A 21,209-nucleotide genomic window follows, 5' to 3' on the forward strand; every position below is an offset into this window, starting at 1 on the left:
TTATGAATATTATTATTAATATTATAATAGTATTGCTGCTCTAATTAGAAGTTTAATGCAGTACACTCTGCGCAGTACTCGTACATGGAGGACCTGGTGTGTAGTCCTGTGTAGTACTGTGTAGTCCTGTGTAGTCCTGTGTAGTCCTGTGTAGTCCTGTGTAGTCCTGTGTAGTACTGTGTATACGTACGTGGAGGACCTGGTGTGTAGTCCTGTGTAGTCCTGTGTAGTCCTGTGTATACGTACGTGGAGGACCTGGTGTGTAGTACTGTGTAGTACTGTGTAGTCCTGTGTATACGTACGTGGAGGACCTGGTGTGTAGTACTGTGTAGTACTGTGTAGTCCTGTGTATACGTAAGTGGAGGACCTGGTGTGTAGTCCTGTGTAGTACTGTGTAGTCCTGTGTAGTCCTGTGTAGTCCTGTGTATACGTACGTGGAGGACCTGGTGTGTAGTACTGTGTAGTACTGTGTAGTACTGTGTAGTCCTGTGTAGTACTGTGTAGTACTGTGTATACGTACGTGGAGGACCTGGTGTGTAGTACTGTGTAGTACTGTGTAGTACTGTGTAGTCCTGTGTAGTCCTGTGTAGTACTGTGTAGTCCTGTGTAGTCCTGTGTAGTACTGTGTAGTACTGTGTAGTCCTGTGTAGTACTGTGTAGTACTGTGTAGTCCTGTGTAGTCCTGTGTAGTACTGTGTAGTCCTGTGTAGTACTGTGTAGTACTGTGTAGTCCTGTGTATACGTACGCGGAGGACCTGGTAGAAGGCGTCCTTCGTGTCCTCAGCGCTCAGCAGCACGTCCTTGAGTTTGGGAGCAGGAACGTGGTCTTTCCCGATGAACGACATCACCAGGATGTGCTTCTTCAGCAGAACCACGTCGGGACACGGGATCTGAGCCTTCTTCATCCTGGAGGGCACAGTTACCTTTAGACGTCTTTAAACGACTCTAAAAGTCTTCAAACGGTCTCTAAATGTCTCTATAAACAGGTCGTGTGTTCACCTGGTCAGGTCGTGCGTTCACCTGGTCAGGTCATGCGTGTGTTCACCTGGTCAGGTCATGCGTGTGTTCACCTGGTCAGGTCATGCGTGTGTTCACCTGGTCAGGTCGTGCGTGTGTTCACCTGGTCAGGTCGTGCGTGTGTTCACCTGGTCAGGTCGTGCGTGTGTTCACCTGGTCAGGTCATGCGTGTGTTCACCTGGTCAGGTCATGCGTGTGTTCACCTGGTCAGGTCATGCGTGTGTTCACCTGGTCAGGTCGTGCGTGCGTTCACCTGGTCAGGTCGTGCGTGCGTTCACCTGGTCAGGTCGTGCGTGCGTTCACCTGGTCAGGTTGTGCGTTCACCTGGTCAGGTCGTGTGTTCACCTGGTCAGGTCGTGCGTTCACCTGGTCAGGTTGTGCGTTCACCTGGTCAGGTCGTGTGTTCACCTGGTCAGGTCGTGCGTTCACCTGGTCAGGTTGTGCGTTCACCTGGTCAGGTCGTGTGTTCACCTGGTCAGGTCGTGCGTTCACCTGGTCAGGTTGTGCGTGTGTTCACCTGGTCAGGTCGTGCGTTCACCTGGTCAGGTCGTGTGTTCACCTGGTCAGGTCGTGCGTGCGTTCACCTGGTCAGGTCGTGCGTGTGTTCACCTGGTCAGGTCGTGCGTTCACCTGGTCAGGTCGTGCGTGCGTTCACCTGGTCAGGTCGTGCGTGCGTTCACCTGGTCAGGTCGTGCGTGCGTTCACCTGGTCAGGTTGTGCGTTCACCTGGTCAGGTCGTGTGTTCACCTGGTCAGGTCGTGCGTTCACCTGGTCAGGTTGTGCGTGTGTTCACCTGGTCAGGTCGTGCGTTCACCTGGTCAGGTTGTGCGTTCACCTGGTCAGGTTGTGTGTTCACCTGGTCAGGTCGTGTGTTCACCTGGTCAGGTCGTGCGTTCACCTGGTCAGGTTGTGCGTGTGTTCACCTGGTCAGGTCGTGCGTTCACCTGGTCAGGTCGTGTGTTCACCTGGTCAGGTCGTGCGTGCGTTCACCTGGTCAGGTCGTGCGTGTGTTCACCTGGTCAGGTCGTGCGTTCACCTGGTCAGGTCGTGCGTGCGTTCACCTGGTCAGGTCGTGCGTGCGTTCACCTGGTCAGGTCGTGCGTGCGTTCACCTGGTCAGGTCGTGCGTGCGTTCACCTGGTCAGGTCGTGCGTGCGTTCACCTGGTCAGGTTGTGCGTTCACCTGGTCAGGTCGTGTGTTCACCTGGTCAGGTCGTGCGTTCACCTGGTCAGGTTGTGTGTTCACCTGGTCAGGTCGTGCGTTCACCTGGTCAGGTCGTGCGTTCACCTGGTCAGGTTGTGCATCTCCTTCTCGGCCCACAGCCGGATGACCTTGCGCGGGTTCAGCTTGCTGAAGCGGTCGATGAAGCGGTAGTCGTCTTTGATGTAGCGGTCGCGGTTCTTGAACTCGTTGAGCGTCGTCTTGAAGACCTTCAGCACCACCTCGGCGGGAACAGGCTCCTCCTCCAGGCTGCAACGAGAGCCAATCAGACGCTTTCAAACCTCCGGTAAACGTCGGCGTCAACGATGCATCAAATACCAGAGAAGAAGAACGTTCTGAGCTCGTTTTCCTCAACGTTTACGTCCACTAAACTCCAGCGTTTTAGACGCAGTAAAACATTCCGGCCACAGACTGTGTACAGCAAGGGGCCGTCGCCATCTTGTTTTCTTGCAACCAGGTAACAGGAAGTGACCGTATGTGGACTGAGGAATGTACGGAGGTCGCCCACGTTCACTTCCTGCTCGTCAATCACGACAACACTTATATCATTATGATTATTCTTATACTTCCTGTGTACACACAGTGTATGCAAAGTGTCATGTGATATGCGTTTTATTCATTTCTAGCCTTAGTGATCGTAAAAGTAAACCCGACCGCCACCCACCTTCCTCCGTTGGCGTGGAACACGACCGACTCCTTTCCGGTGCTGATGCAGCCGTTGATGTTCTCCAGAACGCCGGCGTTCACCATCTTGTACATCAGCAGACGAGTGCGAGGATCCACCGCTTGTTCCTGAAGAGACGCGCGTTTAACAACGAGGACAATAGAAGTGTTTTGTAGTATAAATAAAGGTGTATTTCTACGTACAGCGGTGGAGTGCTCCTTCTTCTCGTGCAGCCTGGCGCTGCGTCTCTGCTCGCTGTGGCAGTGCTGCTTCAGGGCGTTGAACACCTGGTTGGACAACTTCAGGTCCATCCCCAGCCCGTCCCCCACGAGCACCTCAGGAGCAAACTGAGGACGAGAGGACGGAAATAAAATCTCTCGATAACATTATACTCCAATATTCATATAGAGCATGTGATCAGGACATCGTGGATGTTTCTCTAGTCTCTGATCATGTGACCAATAAGTGTTTAGACCAACAGGAGGAGCGCTAGTAACGTTAGCAGCACCGCTAACGGAGAAATTAGCAGGAGGAGAGCTAGTAATCATAAATGTGTTAATATGATCATAAGCGATGGGTTGTTGGTTCTGTTCCTCACGTTGTCCATGCGCGCCGTGTTCTTGCGTCCGCAGGCCACCGCGTCGTGTTTGGTGGTGATGTTCTTCCCTTTGCCGGTGAAACCTTTCCTCGGCGTCGTCTGAGGCTTTTCTGAAAGGGAATCGAACACAGAAACACGAACCGCTGTGATCAATACGGTGATCAATAGGGTGATCAATAGGGTGATCAATAGGGTGATCAATAGGGTGACCTGACGGACACGTAAAGCCTGTGGTTCAACACGTCAAGTTGTGGAAACACTAAATAAATATTCCTAAAGTGTATTGTTTTAGCACTGTAGGCTGGACAAAATAACAGGAACACCTCACGAGTAAACAACAGCTATTTAAAAAAAAAATTGTTTACATTTCATTTACATTTTATTTAATTGTATTTTAGTTGCAAAATGTTTTTCTACTGTATTAATTTAGTTGTTATTTCATGCTGTTTTACTTCCATAATTATAACTTTTAATTCCATTTCCTTTTTATAATTTTATTGTCTCGCGTGCGTTGGTTTCAAATTCTTTGTTGTTTTTTCTTTCAATCATTTTATTCTCAGTTTACATGAGTTACAGACTCAAACTAGACTCATATAAACATTTGGCGCTCTAGTAAATATTTGTACGTGGAATTGTAAAATGTACACAAAAAAGAAAACAAATATTATAATAATAATAATAATTATAAACAAATTCTAAAGCCACACTCCCCGTGTGCAGGCGTACCGGCGCGGTAGGGGTCGTGTCTCGTGTCCTGCCAGTCCACCTCGTCCTCGGAGCTGTCGCTGTCTTCATACGGATGAACCATGCGGTAGTTCTCAAAGGAGATGGACACTGGAGAGAGAGACAGGTGAGTCAGTCAGCACACCTGTCTCACTTCCAACAGGTGAGACATTACAACAGGTGAGACTCCACCAGGTGAGGCTCCACCAGGTGAGGCGTACCTTTGCTGTCCCCGTTGAACTTCTTCTCCTCCCGACGGAGCTGATCATCAAACTCTTTGTCGAACTGCAGCTGAAGCATCTTAGCGAGCATCAAGTCGCTGGTCGTCTCAGAGGAGTCTGACGGGAAGAGGTCTGCTGAGGGGCTGGGGGGGGAGAGAGTTTACTACCTAGGACATGATGGTAAGCGCTGGTAAAACTAAAAAGTACTGACACACACACGCACACACACGCACACGCACACACACACACACGCACACACACACACACACACACACAGCGTACTCTGTGAGGGTGGGCGTCTTGTTCTCGTCCTCCAGTTGTTTCGCCAGCTGTTCGCTCATCACTTCAGTCAGAGAGCAGCTGAGAGGCTCCGGGGCCACGGGCCCCCAGGGACTCTGCAACAACATTATATTATTATCATCATTTAAACATATTTAAACTGGTTTATATCAAAGAACAGGACCTCTCAGACTCTGTTTAAATACATTATATTATTATAACAATATAAGTGAAAAGCATTTTGTTTAAATACCCACGCTTGAACACATATTTATCACGGTAAAGTGCTGTTATTCATATGCTGTTATTCATGTTCACAGCCTCGCAGCCATTGACCAGGTGACGTCATGAGGCCTGAGGGTTCCGGGTTCGAGGCCCTGCGCTGGACAGACAAGTTCAGACATGTCTGCGCTAAACCACGCCCCCTCGCGTTTCCATGGCCACGCCCACAATATTTATAGACGAAATTATTCATCGTCTTGTTTGTATAAAAAACGTAAAACGTGCCCGATGACGTCACGGTCAAAACACAACTATTATTAATTCTTCAAATTAAACACTTAAAAAACAATGAAAGAAAACCCGGAAGTGGACCGACACCCGAAGACGTCGCGTGTTCATATTTAAAAGGACTTAAAGCGGCAGAGGAGCGCGAGGAGGCTAATTTAAGGTCGTGACGTCATCGCGCACCTTGAACGCGGAGGTTCTCTCACCTTTGGAGCTTCGACTACCGATTGATCCATGATCACCACAACGACGATTAATCGATCCTTTCCCCTGAAGAGTGAACGGCAACGCTGGAGGAGCTTCGAACACACAGAAAGCCTGAAAAAGAGCAACAACCAGGCCTCGCGACGTGACACCGACACACAGGCGGACACACAACCTCAGAGAGAACACACAACCTCTTCAGGAGTCCGGAACCAACGTTGTTCGGGTTGTTATGACGGACGGCTGGAAGGAGGAGAGCGGCTTTCTGTGAGCGGTTCCCCGGCTGAGTGGACCTCTGCTCAAGCGGAAGTACGTCATCACGCGAGGAGGGCTACTGTACGCCTTCAAAATAAAAGCCCCTACGATAGATAGATAGAATAGAATACAAATAAAATATGACTACACCATCAATATATGCGAACAAAAATTGAAATTGAAATAAAAGGAATTATATATTATTTATATATGCTTAATAAATATAATTCCTTTTATTTAAATTTATTATTTAAAAAAAAAAGCCATAATATATATATATATTTTTTTTTAAACCCAACATATTTATCTATTTAAAAAAAAAATATATATATATATATATTTTTGGAAAAAAACCCATCATATTTATCTATAAAAAAACATCATATTTATCTATTTATATGCAAAATAGATAAACATGATGTTTGTTTTTATCAAAATACTGTCAGTAATAAGATAATTTACATTGTGTTTAACGGACTTCTTTTAGCTTTAATAAATACATATACTGTATTTGCGGTTACCAGTCACTGCGTGCGCGTACAACCTACAATCTGTCCAGGTTTCCTTGTGCACGCGCACGGCCGTCAGCCTCGCAGACAAGAGCGCGCATAGGTCAAACCAGAGTGTTGACAGGAGGACGACCGGAAACGAGTGCAGTGTGACTTCACAATAAAATCGTAGAATTATTGTTATATATTATACAAGCTACTACACTGCTGCACTTCTTTTAAAATGCTGCATTTTACTTAATAACATGCTTTATTTTGTATTATTATAATTCAATGGGTTTTATTTTCCATCCTGTATTATGCATTTTATGTTTAGTTTTCTCATTGTTATTTTATTAACAATAATAATGTATTTCTTTAATCCCGTCTTTATGTCCATATGTCCTTTTATCTGAAGCACATGTGCTTTATCTGACTCTCACATCCAAGGACAATTTCCATGCACATCTTTCCTTTTCTTATTAAAATACACATTTCACTTTTATTTCATAATACTTGTTTTAAAGTACTGTTATCTGGTTGTTGTTTACGGAAGCGCATTGCGTTCACTGGATGAAAAAAAAATAGACCCCTTTTCTCGTAATTACGACATCCTGATCTCGTAATTACGAGAAAAGATCTCGTAATTACGAGATCCTGACCTGATTACAGAAGGTGCCATACTGGTAAATGTGTACAGGCGTCTGTATGCATGTGTGTGTACAGTCTGTATGCATGTGTGTGTACAGTCTGTATGCATGTGTGTGTACAGTCTGTATGCATGTGTGTGTACAGTCTCTATGCATGTGTGTGTACAGTCTGTATGCATGTGTGTGTACAGTCTGTATGCATGTGTGTGTACAGTCTGTATGCATGTGTGTGTACAGTCTGTATGCGTGTGTGTGTACAGTCTGTATGCATGTGTGTGTACAGTCTGTATGCATGTGTGTGTACAGTCTGTATGCATGTGTGTGTACAGTCTGTATGCGTGTGTGTGTACAGTCTGTATGCATGTGTGTGTACAGTCTGTATGCATGTGTGTGTACAGGAGTCTGTATGCATGTGTGTGTACAGTCTGTATGCATGTGTGTGTACAGGAGTCTCTATGCATGTGTGTGTACAGTCTGTATGCATGTGTGTGTACAGGAGTCTCTATGCATGTGTGTGTACAGTCTGTATGCATGTGTGTGTACAGTCTGTATGCATGTGTGTGTACAGGAGTCTGTATGCATGTGTGTGTACAGTCTGTATGCATGTGTGTGTACAGTCTGTATGCATGTGTGTGTACAGGAGTCTCTATGCATGTGTGTGTACAGGAGTCTGTATGCATGTGTGTGTACAGTCTGTATGCATGTGTGTGTACAGTCTGTATGCATGTGTGTGTACAGTCTGTATGCATGTGTGTGTACAGGCGTCTGTATGCATGTGTGTGTACAGTCTGTATGCATGTGTGTGTACAGGCGTCTGTATGCATGTGTGTGTACAGTCTGTATGCATGTGTGTGTACAGGCGTCTGTATGCATGTGTGTGTACAGTCTGTATGCATGTGTGTGTACAGGCGTCTGTATGCATGTGTGTGTACAGTCTGTATGCATGTGTGTGTACAGTCTGTATGCATGTGTGTGTACAGTCTGTATGCATGTGTGTGTACAGTCTGTATGCATGTGTGTGTACAGGAGTCTCTATGCATGTGTGTGTACAGTCTGTATGCATGTGTGTGTACAGGAGTCTCTATGCATGTGTGTGTACAGTCTGTATGCATGTGTGTGTACAGTCTGTATGCATGTGTGTGTACAGGAGTCTGTATGCATGTGTGTGTACAGTCTGTATGCATGTGTGTGTACAGTCTGTATGCATGTGTGTGTACAGGAGTCTCTATGCATGTGTGTGTACAGTCTGTATGCATGTGTGTGTACAGTCTGTATGCATGTGTGTGTACAGTCTGTATGCATGTGTGTGTACAGGCGTCTGTATGCATGTGTGTGTACAGTCTGTATGCATGTGTGTGTACAGGCGTCTGTATGCATGTGTGTGTACAGTCTGTATGCATGTGTGTGTACAGGCGTCTGTATGCATGTGTGTGTACAGTCTGTATGCATGTGTGTGTACAGGCGTCTGTATGCATGTGTGTGTACAGTCTGTATGCATGTGTGTGTACAGTCTGTATGCGTGTGTGTGTACAGGAGTCTCTATGCATGTGTGTGTACAGTCTGTATGCATGTGTGTGTACAGGAGTCTCTATGCATGTGTGTGTACAGTCTGTATGCATGTGTGTGTACAGTCTGTATGCATGTGTGTGTACAGTCTGTATGCATGTGTGTGTACAGTCTGTATGCATGTGTGTGTACAGTCTGTATGCATGTGTGTGTACAGTCTGTATGCGTGTGTGTGTACAGTCTGTATGCATGTGTGTGTACAGTCTGTATGCATGTGTGTGTACAGTCTGTATGCGTGTGTGTGTACAGTCTGTATGCATGTGTGTGTACAGTCTGTATGCATGTGTGTGTACAGGAGTCTCTATGCATGTGTGTGTACAGTCTGTATGCATGTGTGTGTACAGGAGTCTCTATGCATGTGTGTGTACAGTCTGTATGCATGTGTGTGTACAGTCTGTATGCATGTGTGTGTACAGTCTGTATGCATGTGTGTGTACAGTCTGTATGCATGTGTGTGTACAGGAGTCTCTATGCATGTGTGTGTACAGTCTGTATGCATGTGTGTGTACAGGAGTCTCTATGCATGTGTGTGTACAGTCTGTATGCATGTGTGTGTACAGTCTGTATGCATGTGTGTGTACAGGAGTCTGTATGCATGTGTGTGTACAGTCTGTATGCATGTGTGTGTACAGTCTGTATGCATGTGTGTGTACAGGAGTCTCTATGCATGTGTGTGTACAGTCTGTATGCATGTGTGTGTACAGTCTGTATGCATGTGTGTGTACAGTCTGTATGCATGTGTGTGTACAGGCGTCTGTATGCATGTGTGTGTACAGTCTGTATGCATGTGTGTGTACAGGCGTCTGTATGCATGTGTGTGTACAGTCTGTATGCATGTGTGTGTACAGGCGTCTGTATGCATGTGTGTGTACAGTCTGTATGCATGTGTGTGTACAGGCGTCTGTATGCATGTGTGTGTACAGTCTGTATGCATGTGTGTGTACAGTCTGTATGCGTGTGTGTGTACAGGAGTCTCTATGCATGTGTGTGTACAGTCTGTATGCATGTGTGTGTACAGGAGTCTCTATGCATGTGTGTGTACAGTCTGTATGCATGTGTGTGTACAGTCTGTATGCATGTGTGTGTACAGTCTGTATGCATGTGTGTGTACAGTCTGTATGCATGTGTGTGTACAGTCTGTATGCATGTGTGTGTACAGTCTGTATGCGTGTGTGTGTACAGTCTGTATGCATGTGTGTGTACAGTCTGTATGCATGTGTGTGTACAGTCTGTATGCATGTGTGTGTACAGTCTGTATGCATGTGTGTGTACAGTCTGTATGCGTGTGTGTGTACAGTCTGTATGCGTGTGTGTGTACAGTCTGTATGCATGTGTGTGTACAGTCTGTATGCATGTGTGTGTACAGTCTGTGTGCATGTGTGTGTACAGTCTGTGTGCATGTGTGTGTACAGGCGTCTTCTTAGACGGTTCCGTTGCCTTAGCTCCTCCTTGGGGATCTAGGATGTTTAACAGGTTCCGCACAGTTCTTTGAGTCACTGCAGGATCCCCGGCAGAATTATAGTCTGGAGTCTTTTAGTGATGGTTCGTAAAGGTTTATTGAAGTCACCGTAAGAACGATGAAGAAAAACGGAAATAGCAGTTGGTTAGCTTAAGCTCTGACACAGACAAAAAACGTAACCATCTAAAACAATATTTGATCAAAACATGAACTTGAACAGGTGCAGACCTTGTGCCCATATCAGCCAGGTGCTAAACTAATACATCCGTAACCTTGTTATCACTGTTTTCTGTTGTTTTGGCAACTTTTCCTTCTGCCCGTTTCTTACTAACAACTTCCGTTGTTTGTACCTTCAAAATAAGAGCGCAACCGGAAATGCACCGACTGCAGTAACAAAACGGACTAAAATAAAGGACAAAAAAAAAAGGAACAAACTATTACAATACTTTAAACTCTCAGAGGTCCGTTACAGTCACTACCAAACCAGATTGGATGCATTTCAAATGCATGAATTTGTGTCCATGAAGCATCCCGTGTTGGTTCAGCTGCTCCTGCAGAAACAGAGGACATCCAGCGCGTCAGACTGGGCTTTCCGCCTGAACAATCCTAACGCCTTGAGATGCCTGCGCAGTGATGACATACTACATTTAATATCATCCTCATGTTTTAGAAACATCAGTATTTCCCAGTGTCTCAAACCGAGAAGCTAACAATAGCAGATAAACTGCGCCATCATTGCCACTGAAAGAGGATTTACAGACGTTTCCTTTTCCTTTTCCTTTTTCTTTTCTCGTAATTACGAGATCAGGATCTCGTAATTACGAGAAAAGGGGTCTATTTTTTTTTATCCAGTGAATGCAATGCGCTTCCGTAGTTGTTTACCATAATCATCTTTAAATGGTGTCTCTATTATTGCACTTTGCGTATTGTTTACTGTTCTGCACCTTCACGCGCCATCCCTTGTGTCACGCACTCGGCAAAGAAACGATTCTGATCCTGATGTTGTGAAGCAAAAGGACTTTGTCAAGCTAAATACACAGAACACATCTTGCATTTGTGTCTTTAACATGTTTGATAACTTGAGCAATTACACAAATAAAACATTTATACATTATGTTTTGAAGCGTCGACCGGAAGTCGAGGCTCTTTTACTTTGAAACCCGCCGCTGGGAGCTTCGTGACGTCACCTCGGAGCACAAAGTGAGAACGCATCTCCTCCTCGCGCTGCAAAGCCCGCACGGACCCGCACGGCCTCTCCGCGCTGCGCGCGACGGGCTCTTCTTGCTGCTCGGTTCTATTTCATTCATTACACGGAAATCTCTTTTTTTTATTTATTAATTATTTTATTTCGGTCCGCGGGATGCCGATGGCCACCAGCATCAGCACCAGCATCACCAGCAGCACCAGCAGAGGAGGAGGAGGAGGAGGAAGAGGAGGAGGAGGAGGGCCGTCGGGCCAGACAGGACGGCCGGGACCGAGCCAGCGGGTCTAGTGGGTCCAGGTCTCCAGGTCCAGGTCTCCAGGTCCAGGTCTCCAGGTCCAGGTCTCCAGGTCCAGGTCTCCAGGTCCAGGTCTCCAGTCTCGGGTCTCCATCTTCCCTTCTTCTCTGTTTAAAGGACTCGCCAGAGGTCCCGCCCACATTCACGTGCTCACTTATGTATATTTGTGAGGACATTTGGAGCCGCCGATACATCACCAGGGTGACTTTTATCATTAATGTGTGTGTGCGTGCGCGTGTGCGTGTATGTGTGTGTGTGTGTGTGTGTGTGCGTGTGCGTGTGTGTGTGTTTAGATCAGTCCAACAGGCTCAATGAGAGCAACATTGTATCTTCTGATGTTTGATCTCTGATGGAATGAATTGAGCTCGTGGGACCTTCAAGAGTCTCAGTGGACAGATTGGACGATGTGTGACAGATGGGGGAGGAGAGTGTGTGTGTGTGTGTGTGTGTGTGTGTGTGTGTGTGTGTGTGTGTGTGTGTGTGTGTGTGTGTGTGTGTGTGTCATCAGAGATAAAGATAACCTTTATTGATCCCTCATTAACAGCATCAGGTGCAACAACAGATGCATTGTATCGATAGATGAGTGAAATATAATACTCAATATAATCTATATTATGAACGTGTATCGTATGCAGAATTAATCATAATAAAAACCAAAATAACAAACACTTAATACACCAAAAATAACATGTGATATGTATTGTATGGAGGACTAATGCTGTCATTGTATTAAATACATATGTCAAATTATTTTGCAGGTTTATTTGAAATTAAATACATATTCACAGAAATAGAAAAATTAATAGATAAAATGTATTTATTTATTTGACAAATTATTTATTTTTTGTATATATTTTTTAAGTATTTCACAATTATTATTTTCTGTTTGTATTTATTTGTTATTATTCATTTCCATATTTATTTATTTCCTTAAATGTTTTACTAGTGTTTTCATCTATTCCTGTATTTATGATGTATGTAGTATTTACCTCTGAGATGTAGTACAGTAAAAAGTACAATAGTTACCTCTGAGATGTAGTACAGTAGAAGTATAAATACTCAAGTAAAGTACAAATACCTGCAGTGAAACGCACTAAACTGAGGTTTAAAGAATTACAAGTTCAAGAAAAGTACGACATTCTGCCACTAAAACTCAAACTAATCTTCCTCTCTCTCATCAGACCCAGCTGCCTGCTGACCTTTGACCTCTGGGCAGCAACACAACAGGACTCTTCTTCATCTTCTTCGTCGTCGTCTTCATCATCTTCATCATGACGCAGCAGAGAGTCGACTGATCGAACCGGAATCTGAAAGATGAGCGAGAGCCGGAGGCGGAGGGAGCCGAGAGACGCCGGACGGGAACACCACTAGGACAAAAAGGATGTGAACGGCTGAGCCACGCGTCCACGGAACGGGCGGCTCGGTCCAGCGGACACACAAACAAAAACAAACAAACAAACAAACAAACACAACGCTCAGCTTGGAGAAAAGACGGCAGCGACGATTGTTGACCCCCGGTCACCGCCGACCGCCACGATTGTCTCTCGCTGACGGGATCCGTGTTTTTGTTTTTGTAAATACGGAGTTTTAAAAACACTTCAAAGACAGCAAATGAGATTGTGTCCGATCGCAACAACCAAATCAACGGCGACGCCACGCGATCGCACATCGGAAACAGAAAAGGAAACGAGTCAGACCTCGCCATGACTCACCTCCACGCCGGCCTGAGCTCGGACACCACGGAGAAGGCTCGCCTGGAGCTGAACGAGAACCCCGACACGCTGCACCAGGACATCCAGCAGGTACGCGGCGAGGCTGGTCACCGGTAGCATGCTAACAGGTAGCATGCTAACAGGTAGCATGCTAACAGGTAGCATGCTAACAGGTAGCATGCTAACAGGTAGCATGCTAACGGTGACCGGGGTCCCCGTAAACCACCAATGTAAACTTTCTGTCGTGACTCACAGGTGCTTTATTCCATGTTTTTAAATCCATTTGTTCCCTTCATGACTTGTTTTCTCTTTTTTATTCATTTAGTGCTTTAAAAGAAAAGAAATAAACAATCAGTTAAACCTTATTAACCCCAGGTGCCCCAACATTGGGGGCAGAACTCTTCACTAGGAGGTCTTCCTCACTCCAAGTCCTCGTACTCTCATGAATGTGTGGTTGATCCCTGTGGTTGATCCCTGTGGTTGATCCCTGTGATTGATCCCTCTCTGTTGATCGAGGAGGTGCGGGACATGATCGTGTCGCGGCCCGACATCGGTTTCCTGCGGACGGACGACGACTTCATCCTCCGCTTCCTGAGAGCCAGGAAGTTCAACCAGCTGGAGACGTTCCGGCTGCTGGCCCAGTACTTCCAGTTCAGACAGCAGAACCTGGACATGTTCCAGAGCTTCAAGGTAGCACGATGTGTCCTTGTCTCGAGTCCTTTCCTTGAAGGCGTTGTGTCCATCAGTTGGACCGAGAACATCTCAGAGATGAGACTATGACTCCTTTCCTGCTTCCTTTCCTCTCGTCTCCATGACTCCTCTCCTGCTTCCTTTCCTCTTGTCTCCATGACTCCTCTCCTGCTTCCTTCTCTCGTCTCCATGACTCCTTTCCTGCTTCCTTTCCTCTTGTCTCCATGACTCCTCTCCTGCTTCCTTTCCTCTCGTCTCCATGACTCCTCTCCTGTTTCCTTTCCTTAAATACAAGTAGCTGGCATAGTTAACCCTCCACCAGATTGAAATCATTTAATGTTCTCCTTTCCTTGATAGACACACAGTAAACTGTCTTCTCTCGCTTCCTTGTTTCCTTGTTTCCTTGTTTCCTTCAGGTGGACGACCCCGGTATCAAACGTGCGTTGATGGACGGTTTCCCCGGCGTTCTGGAGACTCCAGACCAACACGGCCGAAAGATCCTCATCCTGTTCGCCTCCAACTGGGACCAGAGCAGGTAACACACACACACACACACACACACACACACACACACACACACACACACACGCACACACACACACACACACACACACACACACACACACACACACACACACACACTCTATTGATTGAACACAAAGAGCCTAATGAGTCGTTCAGACTTGCAGCGTCACGCTCACTTTAACTATTGAAGTGTTCCTGATCTCTTCTTCCTCCACCTTTTCTTCCTCCTCATCCTCCTCCTCCTCGTCTTCCTCCTCTTCCTCATCCTCCTCCTCTTCCTCCTCCTCTTCCTCCTCCTCCTCTTCTTCCTCTTCCTCCTCTTCCTCCTCCTCCTCCTCTTCTTCCTCCTCCTCCTCCTCCTCCTCCTCCTCTTCCTTCTCCTCCTCCAGGAACTCCTTCACAGACATCCTCCGGGCGATCCTTCTCTCTCTGGAGGTTCTGATTGAGAACCCGGAGCTCCAGATCAACGGTTTCGTCCTCATCATCGACTGGAGCAACTTCTCCTTCAAGCAGGCGTCCAAGCTCACGCCCAACATCCTGAAGCTGGCCATCGAGGGCCTGCAGGTAAACACCTGATCCATACTGTCATATATCAGGTAAACACCTGATCCATACTGTCATATATCAGGTAAACACCTGATCCATACTGTCATATATCAGGTAAACACCTGATCAATACTGTCATATAGGTAACACACCTGATCAATACTGTCATATATCAGGTAAACACCTGATCAATACTGTCATATAGGTAAACACCTGATCAATACTGTCATATAGGTAACACAGCTGATCAATACTGTCATATATCAGGTAAACACCTGATCAATACTGTCAAATAGGTAAACACCTGATCAATACTGCCATATAGGTAAACACCTGATCAATACTGCCATATAGGTAAACACCTGATCAATACTGACATATAGGTAAACACCTGATCAATACTGTCATATAGGTGAAGACCTGATCAATACTGACATATAGGTAAACACCTGATCAATACTGTCATATAGGTGAAGACCTGATCAATACTGACATATAGGTAAACACCTGATCAATACTGTCATATAGGTGAAGACCTGATCAATACTGACATATAGGTAAACACCTGATCAATACTGCCATATAGGTAAACACCTGATCAATACTGTCATATAGGTAAACACCTGATCAATACTGACATAGAGGTAAACACCTGATCAATACTGTCATATAGGTGAAGACCTGATCAATACTGACATATAGGTAAACACCTGATCAATACTGTCATATAGGTGAAGACCTGATCAATACTGATATATTAGTAACACACCTGATCAATACTGTCATGTATCAGGTAAACACATGATCAATACTGACATATAGGTAACACACCTGATCAATACTTTCATATAGGTAACACACCTGATCAAAACTTTCATATAGGTAACACACCTGATCAATACTGACATATAGGTAACACACCTGATCAATACTTTCATATAGGTAACACACCTGATCAATACTGACATATAGGTAACACACCTGATCAATACTGTCATATATCAGTTAAACACCTGATCAATACTGTCATATAGGTAAACACCTGATCAATACTGTCATATATCAGTTAAACACCTGATCAATACTGACATATAGGTGAAGACCTGATCAATACTGACATATCAGTAACACACCTGATCAATACTGTCATATATCAGGTAAACACCTGATCAATACTGTCATATATCAGGTAAACACCTGATCAATGCTGTCATATATCAGATAAACACCTGATCAATACTGACACATATCAGGTAAACACCTGATCAATACTGTCATATATCAGGTAAACACCTGATCAATACTGACACATATCAGGTAAACACCTGATCAATACTGTCATATATCAGGTAAACACCTGATCAATGCTGTCATATATCAGGTAAACACCTGATCAATACTGACACATATCAGGTAAACACCTGATCAATACTTTCATATAGGTAACATACCTGATCAATACTTTCATATAGGTAACATACCTGATCAATACTTTCATATAGGTAACACACCTGATCAATACTTTCATATAGGTAACATACCTGATCAATACTTTCATATAGGTAACATACCTGATCAATACTGACATATAGGTAACATACCTGATCAATACAGACATATAGGTAACATACCTGATCAATACTTTCATATAGGTAACATACCTGATCAATACTTTCATATAGGTAACACACCTGATCAATACTGTCATATATCAGGTCCTGTCTTTGTCTCCTCTCCTGTTTCCTTTCCTTTCCTCTTGTTTCCTCTTCTTCTTCCTCCCCTCTATTGTTTCCTTTCCTTTCCTCTTGTCTCCTCTTCTTCTTCCTCTCCTTCTCCTCTCCTTTCCTTCTCCTCTGCTTCCTCTTCTTGCATCCTTCCTCACGCTGCTTCACACTGGATATCTTCCGTCTCGCAGGTCGAGTATTTATAACAACAAAGTCACCTGTGACCTCGGATGACCTCCAGCCGGGTAGAAGTTACGGCGGCATCCTGAGATCCGTTTTCATCTTCTCGCTACGCAGGCTAACTAGCATCAGTTAGCTACAGCTTTAGCTGATGCTAACTAGCATGTTAGCATCAGCTACAGCTGAAGAGCTCGTCGCCTGTAGCCTTGTTGGTCGGAGTCGCGGGTCTCTCGACAAGCTGTAGCCTGAAGGAGGAAACAGGTCGGCGACCGTCACCCGCGTGAGATCGACTAACACTGTTTCTACAGCAGCAGATTCCACGGTTGGCAGAGCGCTCTCGCTCCTGCTAACTAAGTGAAGTGCTAACGAGAGCGCGTCCGTTCGGCGTGGCTATCGCTACACGGTCGCGGCCGGCTTTCAGTGAGCAGCGCGTCTTCAGGCTGACTGATGGGACGCTGCTGAGGCTAATTAAGGCGATGGCGATGTACGTCGACTCCGGTAAACATCGCGGCTGTTATAGGTAGCGGAGTGTCCCCACTCAGGCTAACGGAGACCACGCTAATTCTGACAGCTACCAGACTAGTGAAGAGTGCCCTCGCTATAGACTAGACAGACTGACCTGTTTCCACAGGACTTGTTCCACAGTTGGCTTACTGCTAGGACACCAGTAATGACCGCTACCATACTAGAGAGGAGAGTGTCCTCACTCCCTCTCTAGTATGGTAGCTGCATGGCCCCTGTCCAGCCCGAAGACAGCCATGACCTTTGCCTCTTGTCTTGGCCTCGAGCACCTGAGGGAGGTTCTTTTGGAGAACCCGTGCATGAACTGCGGCTAGATTGGTCGTGGTGGAGGTTGACCTCCCCCCGCCAGAGCAGCCGAATCCAGCCCAACCTACCAGTTTCAAACGCTGGCTCTCGGGAGTCGCAGGCCTCCCCCCCCCCAAGAGGGCTAGGTCCGACATGCTGGCTTCTAGAGTGACATACGTGCGTTTTCACTCATGTCGAGGGAACTTGGGCGCCTAGTTGTCCGCCCTAGTTCAGGCCCACCGTCCTCTCCCGTCACAAGCCTCCATCGGGGAGTGCTGGCTTCATCCATGAGGTGGTGCACAGCATCTGGGGTCTCTTCGGCAGGCAGAGGTGGATCTCTTTGCCCCACTGCCCCCACTGGTTCTCCTTGACGGAGAGGACCAGTCCTCTGGGTCAAGATGGCCAGAGGGCCTTCTTTATGCTTTCCCCCCATTTCCACTGATCTTGCCAACGCTCCTCAGGGTTCTTCAACAGGGCCACAGACTTTTGTCTGAGGTGGAACTCAGGTGGTTCGGGTGCCACACTGTGGCCTAATGCAGAGTTTTTCCCCAGGGGTGCCGGCAAACTCGTATCTCAACCAGCCGATCCAGCTAGCACTGTTTGACCCCCCATTGGGAGCTTTTTGTCTGCTATGGTGGACCTAAGAAGGGATGTGCCCTTTCTAAGCAGCACCAGTCCACTGATAGTGGAGGCCAGGGCCTGTGCATTCAGAGAGAACGTGCTCTGCCATCCGGAGTAGGGGTCATTCTACCAGGAGGGTCTCCACGTCAAGGGCAACCCTGAGGGGTGTGCCGTGGAGGATATAGGTGCTGCAGCCTCAGGGGCATCACCCATATGAGGAAGTTCCCGCTCAGTTCTAGCCTCTGGCGGTCAGGAAGGATTCATAGAACCGTAGTTACCTCCGTAACTTTCTTCTTTAGTCCCATCTCCTGTTTCCTTCCTTGTTTCTTCTCCTCTTTGTGTCTCCTGTCCTCATCTAACTTGTCTCCTCTCCTTGTCTCCTCCCTCTTGTCCCCTTTAGGACAGTTTCCCGGCTCGGTTTGGAGGAATCCACTTCGTGAACCAGCCGTGGTACATCCACGCCATGTACACCATCATCAAGCCCTTCCTCAAGGACAAGACCAGGAAACGGGTGAGGACTCAGACCCGTTTCAGTGTTTCCTCTTCTGTTCTCTTGTCGTCTCCTAACTTGCTCTGTCCTCCACCATTTAATGTTCCTCTCTTCTCTAACCCTCTCCTTGCGTTGTCTCCTCTCATCCTTCCTTCCTCCTTGCATCCTCCCCTTCTCACATCTCCTGTTCTTGTTTCCTTTCCTACCCGCTTTGCTTCTTCTACTTGTTTCCTCCCCCCTCAGATCTTCCTCCACGGTAACAACCTGAACTCGCTGCACCTCCTCCTGCAGCCCGAGTGCCTCCCCTCAGAGTTTGGTGGGACGCTCCCCCCCTACGACATGGGCATCTGGGCCCGGACCCTGCTGGGCCCGGACTACAGCGACGAGACCGAGTACCTGCTCACCTACGACGCGCTGCACGTACGGGAGGGCTGCGGGGGAGACAAGGAGGCCATGAGGAGGTGAGACGAGGAGGCTAGGAGGGGGGAGACAAGGAGGCTAGGAGGAGGGAGACAAGGAGGTTAGGAGGAGGTGAGACAAGGAGGCCATGAGGAGGTGAGACGAGGAGGCTAGGAGGGGGGAGACAAGGAGGCTAGGAGGAGGGAGACAAGGAGGTTAGGAGGAGGTGAGACAAGGAGGCCATGAGGAGGTGAGACGAGGAGGCCATGAGGAGGCGAGACAAGGAGGCCATGAGGAGGTGAGACGAGGAGGTTAGGAGGAGGTGAGACAAGGAGGCTAGGAGGAGGTGAGACAAGGAGGCCATGAGGAGGTGAGACAAGGAGGCCATGAGGAGGTGAGACAAGGTGGTTAGGAGGAGGTGAGACAAGGAGGTCAGGAGGAGGTGAGACAAGGAGGCTAGGAGGAGGTGAGACAAGGAGGTCAGGAGGAGGTGAGACAAGGAGGCCATGAGGAGGCGAGACAAGGAGGCCATGAGGAGGTGAGACGAGGAGGTTAGGAGGAGGTGAGACAAGGAGGCTAGGAGGAGGTGAGACAAGGAGGCCATGAGGAGGTGAGACAAGGAGGCCATGAGGAGGTGAGACGAGGAGGTGAGACGAAGAGGTTAGGAGGAGGTGAGACAAGGAGGCCATGAGGAGGTGAGATAAGGAGGCCATGAGGAGGTGAGACGAGGAGGCCATGAGGAGGCGAGACAAGGTGGTTAGGAGGAGGTGAGACAAGGAGGTCAGGAGGAGGTGAGACAATGAGGCCATGAGGAGGTGAGACAAGGTGGTTAGGAGGAGGTGAGACAAGGAGGTCAGGAGGAGGTGAGACAAGGAGGCTAGGAGGAGGTGAGACAAGGAGGCCATGAGGAGGTGAGACAAGGAGGTTTGGAGGCGAGGAGGAGAGCAGGTTAGGAGGCGAGGAGATTAGGAGGTTAGCAGGTTAGGAGGCGAGGAGATTAGGAGGTTAGCAGGTGAGGAGGAGAGGAGGAGAGGAGGTTAGGAGGCGAGGAGCCTCCTCCTCTCAATATGTGTGTCTGTGTTTCAGGTCTCAGTCGGCGGTGGAACCAGGAACTCTACGACAAACAGACAGAGAGACCAGCACACCGCTCCTGGCCCTGGACTGAACGCACACACACACACACACACACACACACACACACACACACACACACACACACACACACACACACACACACACACACAAGCCGTCACACACACAGGCAAACAAACACACACATATACACACACACACACACACACACACACACACACACACCAGCTGTGTATTAAGCCGGTGGATTTGAAATCGCGTCCTGTTGACCTGAACTCTGACAGCACACACACACACACACACACACACACACACACACAGTCCTGTCTCTGAGCCGTCTAATGCCTCCCAGAGCTTCTCTCCAGCCGGCAGCATCTGTCCATGGATGTCCAACGACACACACACACACACACACACACACACACACACACACACACTAGAGAGAGAGAGAGAGTTTGTGTGTGTGTGTGTGTTGTCGTCTTCTGCTTCAAGTTTTGTTAATTCTGTCAGAAACATTAAGGTTCAATCGGCGAAACTTTATTTAAACCTCAGCGAACAGACGATGAATTAAAACAACAACATTAATCTTCAGTGTTTTCTGAGCTGTGGATCTAAAAGTTATTTATTATTTAGTTTTATTTAAGTTATTTTTGGGCTCCGTCAATATTTTCTCAACATTTCAATCGAAATATTTGAATTTAACCGACTTTAACGTCCGGATAATCTGAAGGAGGAAGAAGTAAAATGGAGGAAAACGACACAAAAGAAACTTCACTTTGGTAGAATAATGTCATCTTTTTCCTTTCATGTAAAAAATACATTAATAACAAAAATCACTTCTACTTTGCACAAGCATTTCAAAATAAAAGCACCACACATGATGCTTTGACTGGATGCATGAAGAAAAAAAACTGTTCTGCCAAAGTGAAATATTTCTTTCTGGAGCAAAAATAAATAAAAAAAACAAGGTATTTTGTGCTGTGAAGAAACCAGAAGATGCCAAATTATCACTTTTGACCTCAAAGGGAAAGATTGTTTTTATTCTTAATTATTATTCTGAGGATTGTATATT

At 46.7% G+C, this 21,209-nt stretch overlaps 2 protein-coding genes across 2 annotated transcripts in view; one reads left to right on the plus strand and one right to left on the minus strand.

Annotated features, from left to right (window-relative positions):
* The window catches only part of riok3 (RIO kinase 3 (yeast)), a 7,559-nt gene extending 1,920 nt beyond the window's left edge, over positions 1-5,639 (minus strand). The window contains exons 1-9 of the mRNA XM_079234316.1: positions 5,437-5,639; positions 4,727-4,839; positions 4,445-4,587; positions 4,227-4,334; positions 3,501-3,610; positions 3,106-3,249; positions 2,903-3,030; positions 2,305-2,487; positions 663-906 (exon numbers count right to left, since the gene is read on the minus strand). Coding sequence (XP_079090442.1) covers positions 663-906; positions 2,305-2,487; positions 2,903-3,030; positions 3,106-3,249; positions 3,501-3,610; positions 4,227-4,334; positions 4,445-4,587; positions 4,727-4,839; positions 5,437-5,466 — 1,203 coding nt within the window. The 5' untranslated portion in view covers positions 5,467-5,639. The remainder of the gene's footprint in view (positions 1-662; positions 907-2,304; positions 2,488-2,902; positions 3,031-3,105; positions 3,250-3,500; positions 3,611-4,226; positions 4,335-4,444; positions 4,588-4,726; positions 4,840-5,436) is intronic.
* Positions 5,640-13,054: 7,415 nt separating this feature from the next.
* LOC306750836 (clavesin-1-like) lies at positions 13,055-20,210 on the plus strand (the record flags this gene model as incomplete). The annotated part of the gene is made up of 7 exons (XM_079234312.1): positions 13,055-13,153; positions 13,583-13,753; positions 14,170-14,288; positions 14,668-14,842; positions 18,557-18,667; positions 18,890-19,107; positions 20,132-20,210. The coding sequence occupies 7 exons, from the start codon at positions 13,055-13,057 to the stop codon at positions 20,208-20,210; spliced, it is 972 nt and encodes a 323-aa protein (XP_079090438.1).
* Between the last annotated feature and the right edge of the window lie 999 nt (positions 20,211-21,209).

The sequence above is a fragment of the Taurulus bubalis genome, assembly GCF_910589615.1.
Source record: "Taurulus bubalis genome assembly, chromosome: 18".
In the NCBI taxonomy this organism is placed as follows: domain Eukaryota; kingdom Metazoa; phylum Chordata; class Actinopteri; order Perciformes; family Cottidae; genus Taurulus; species Taurulus bubalis.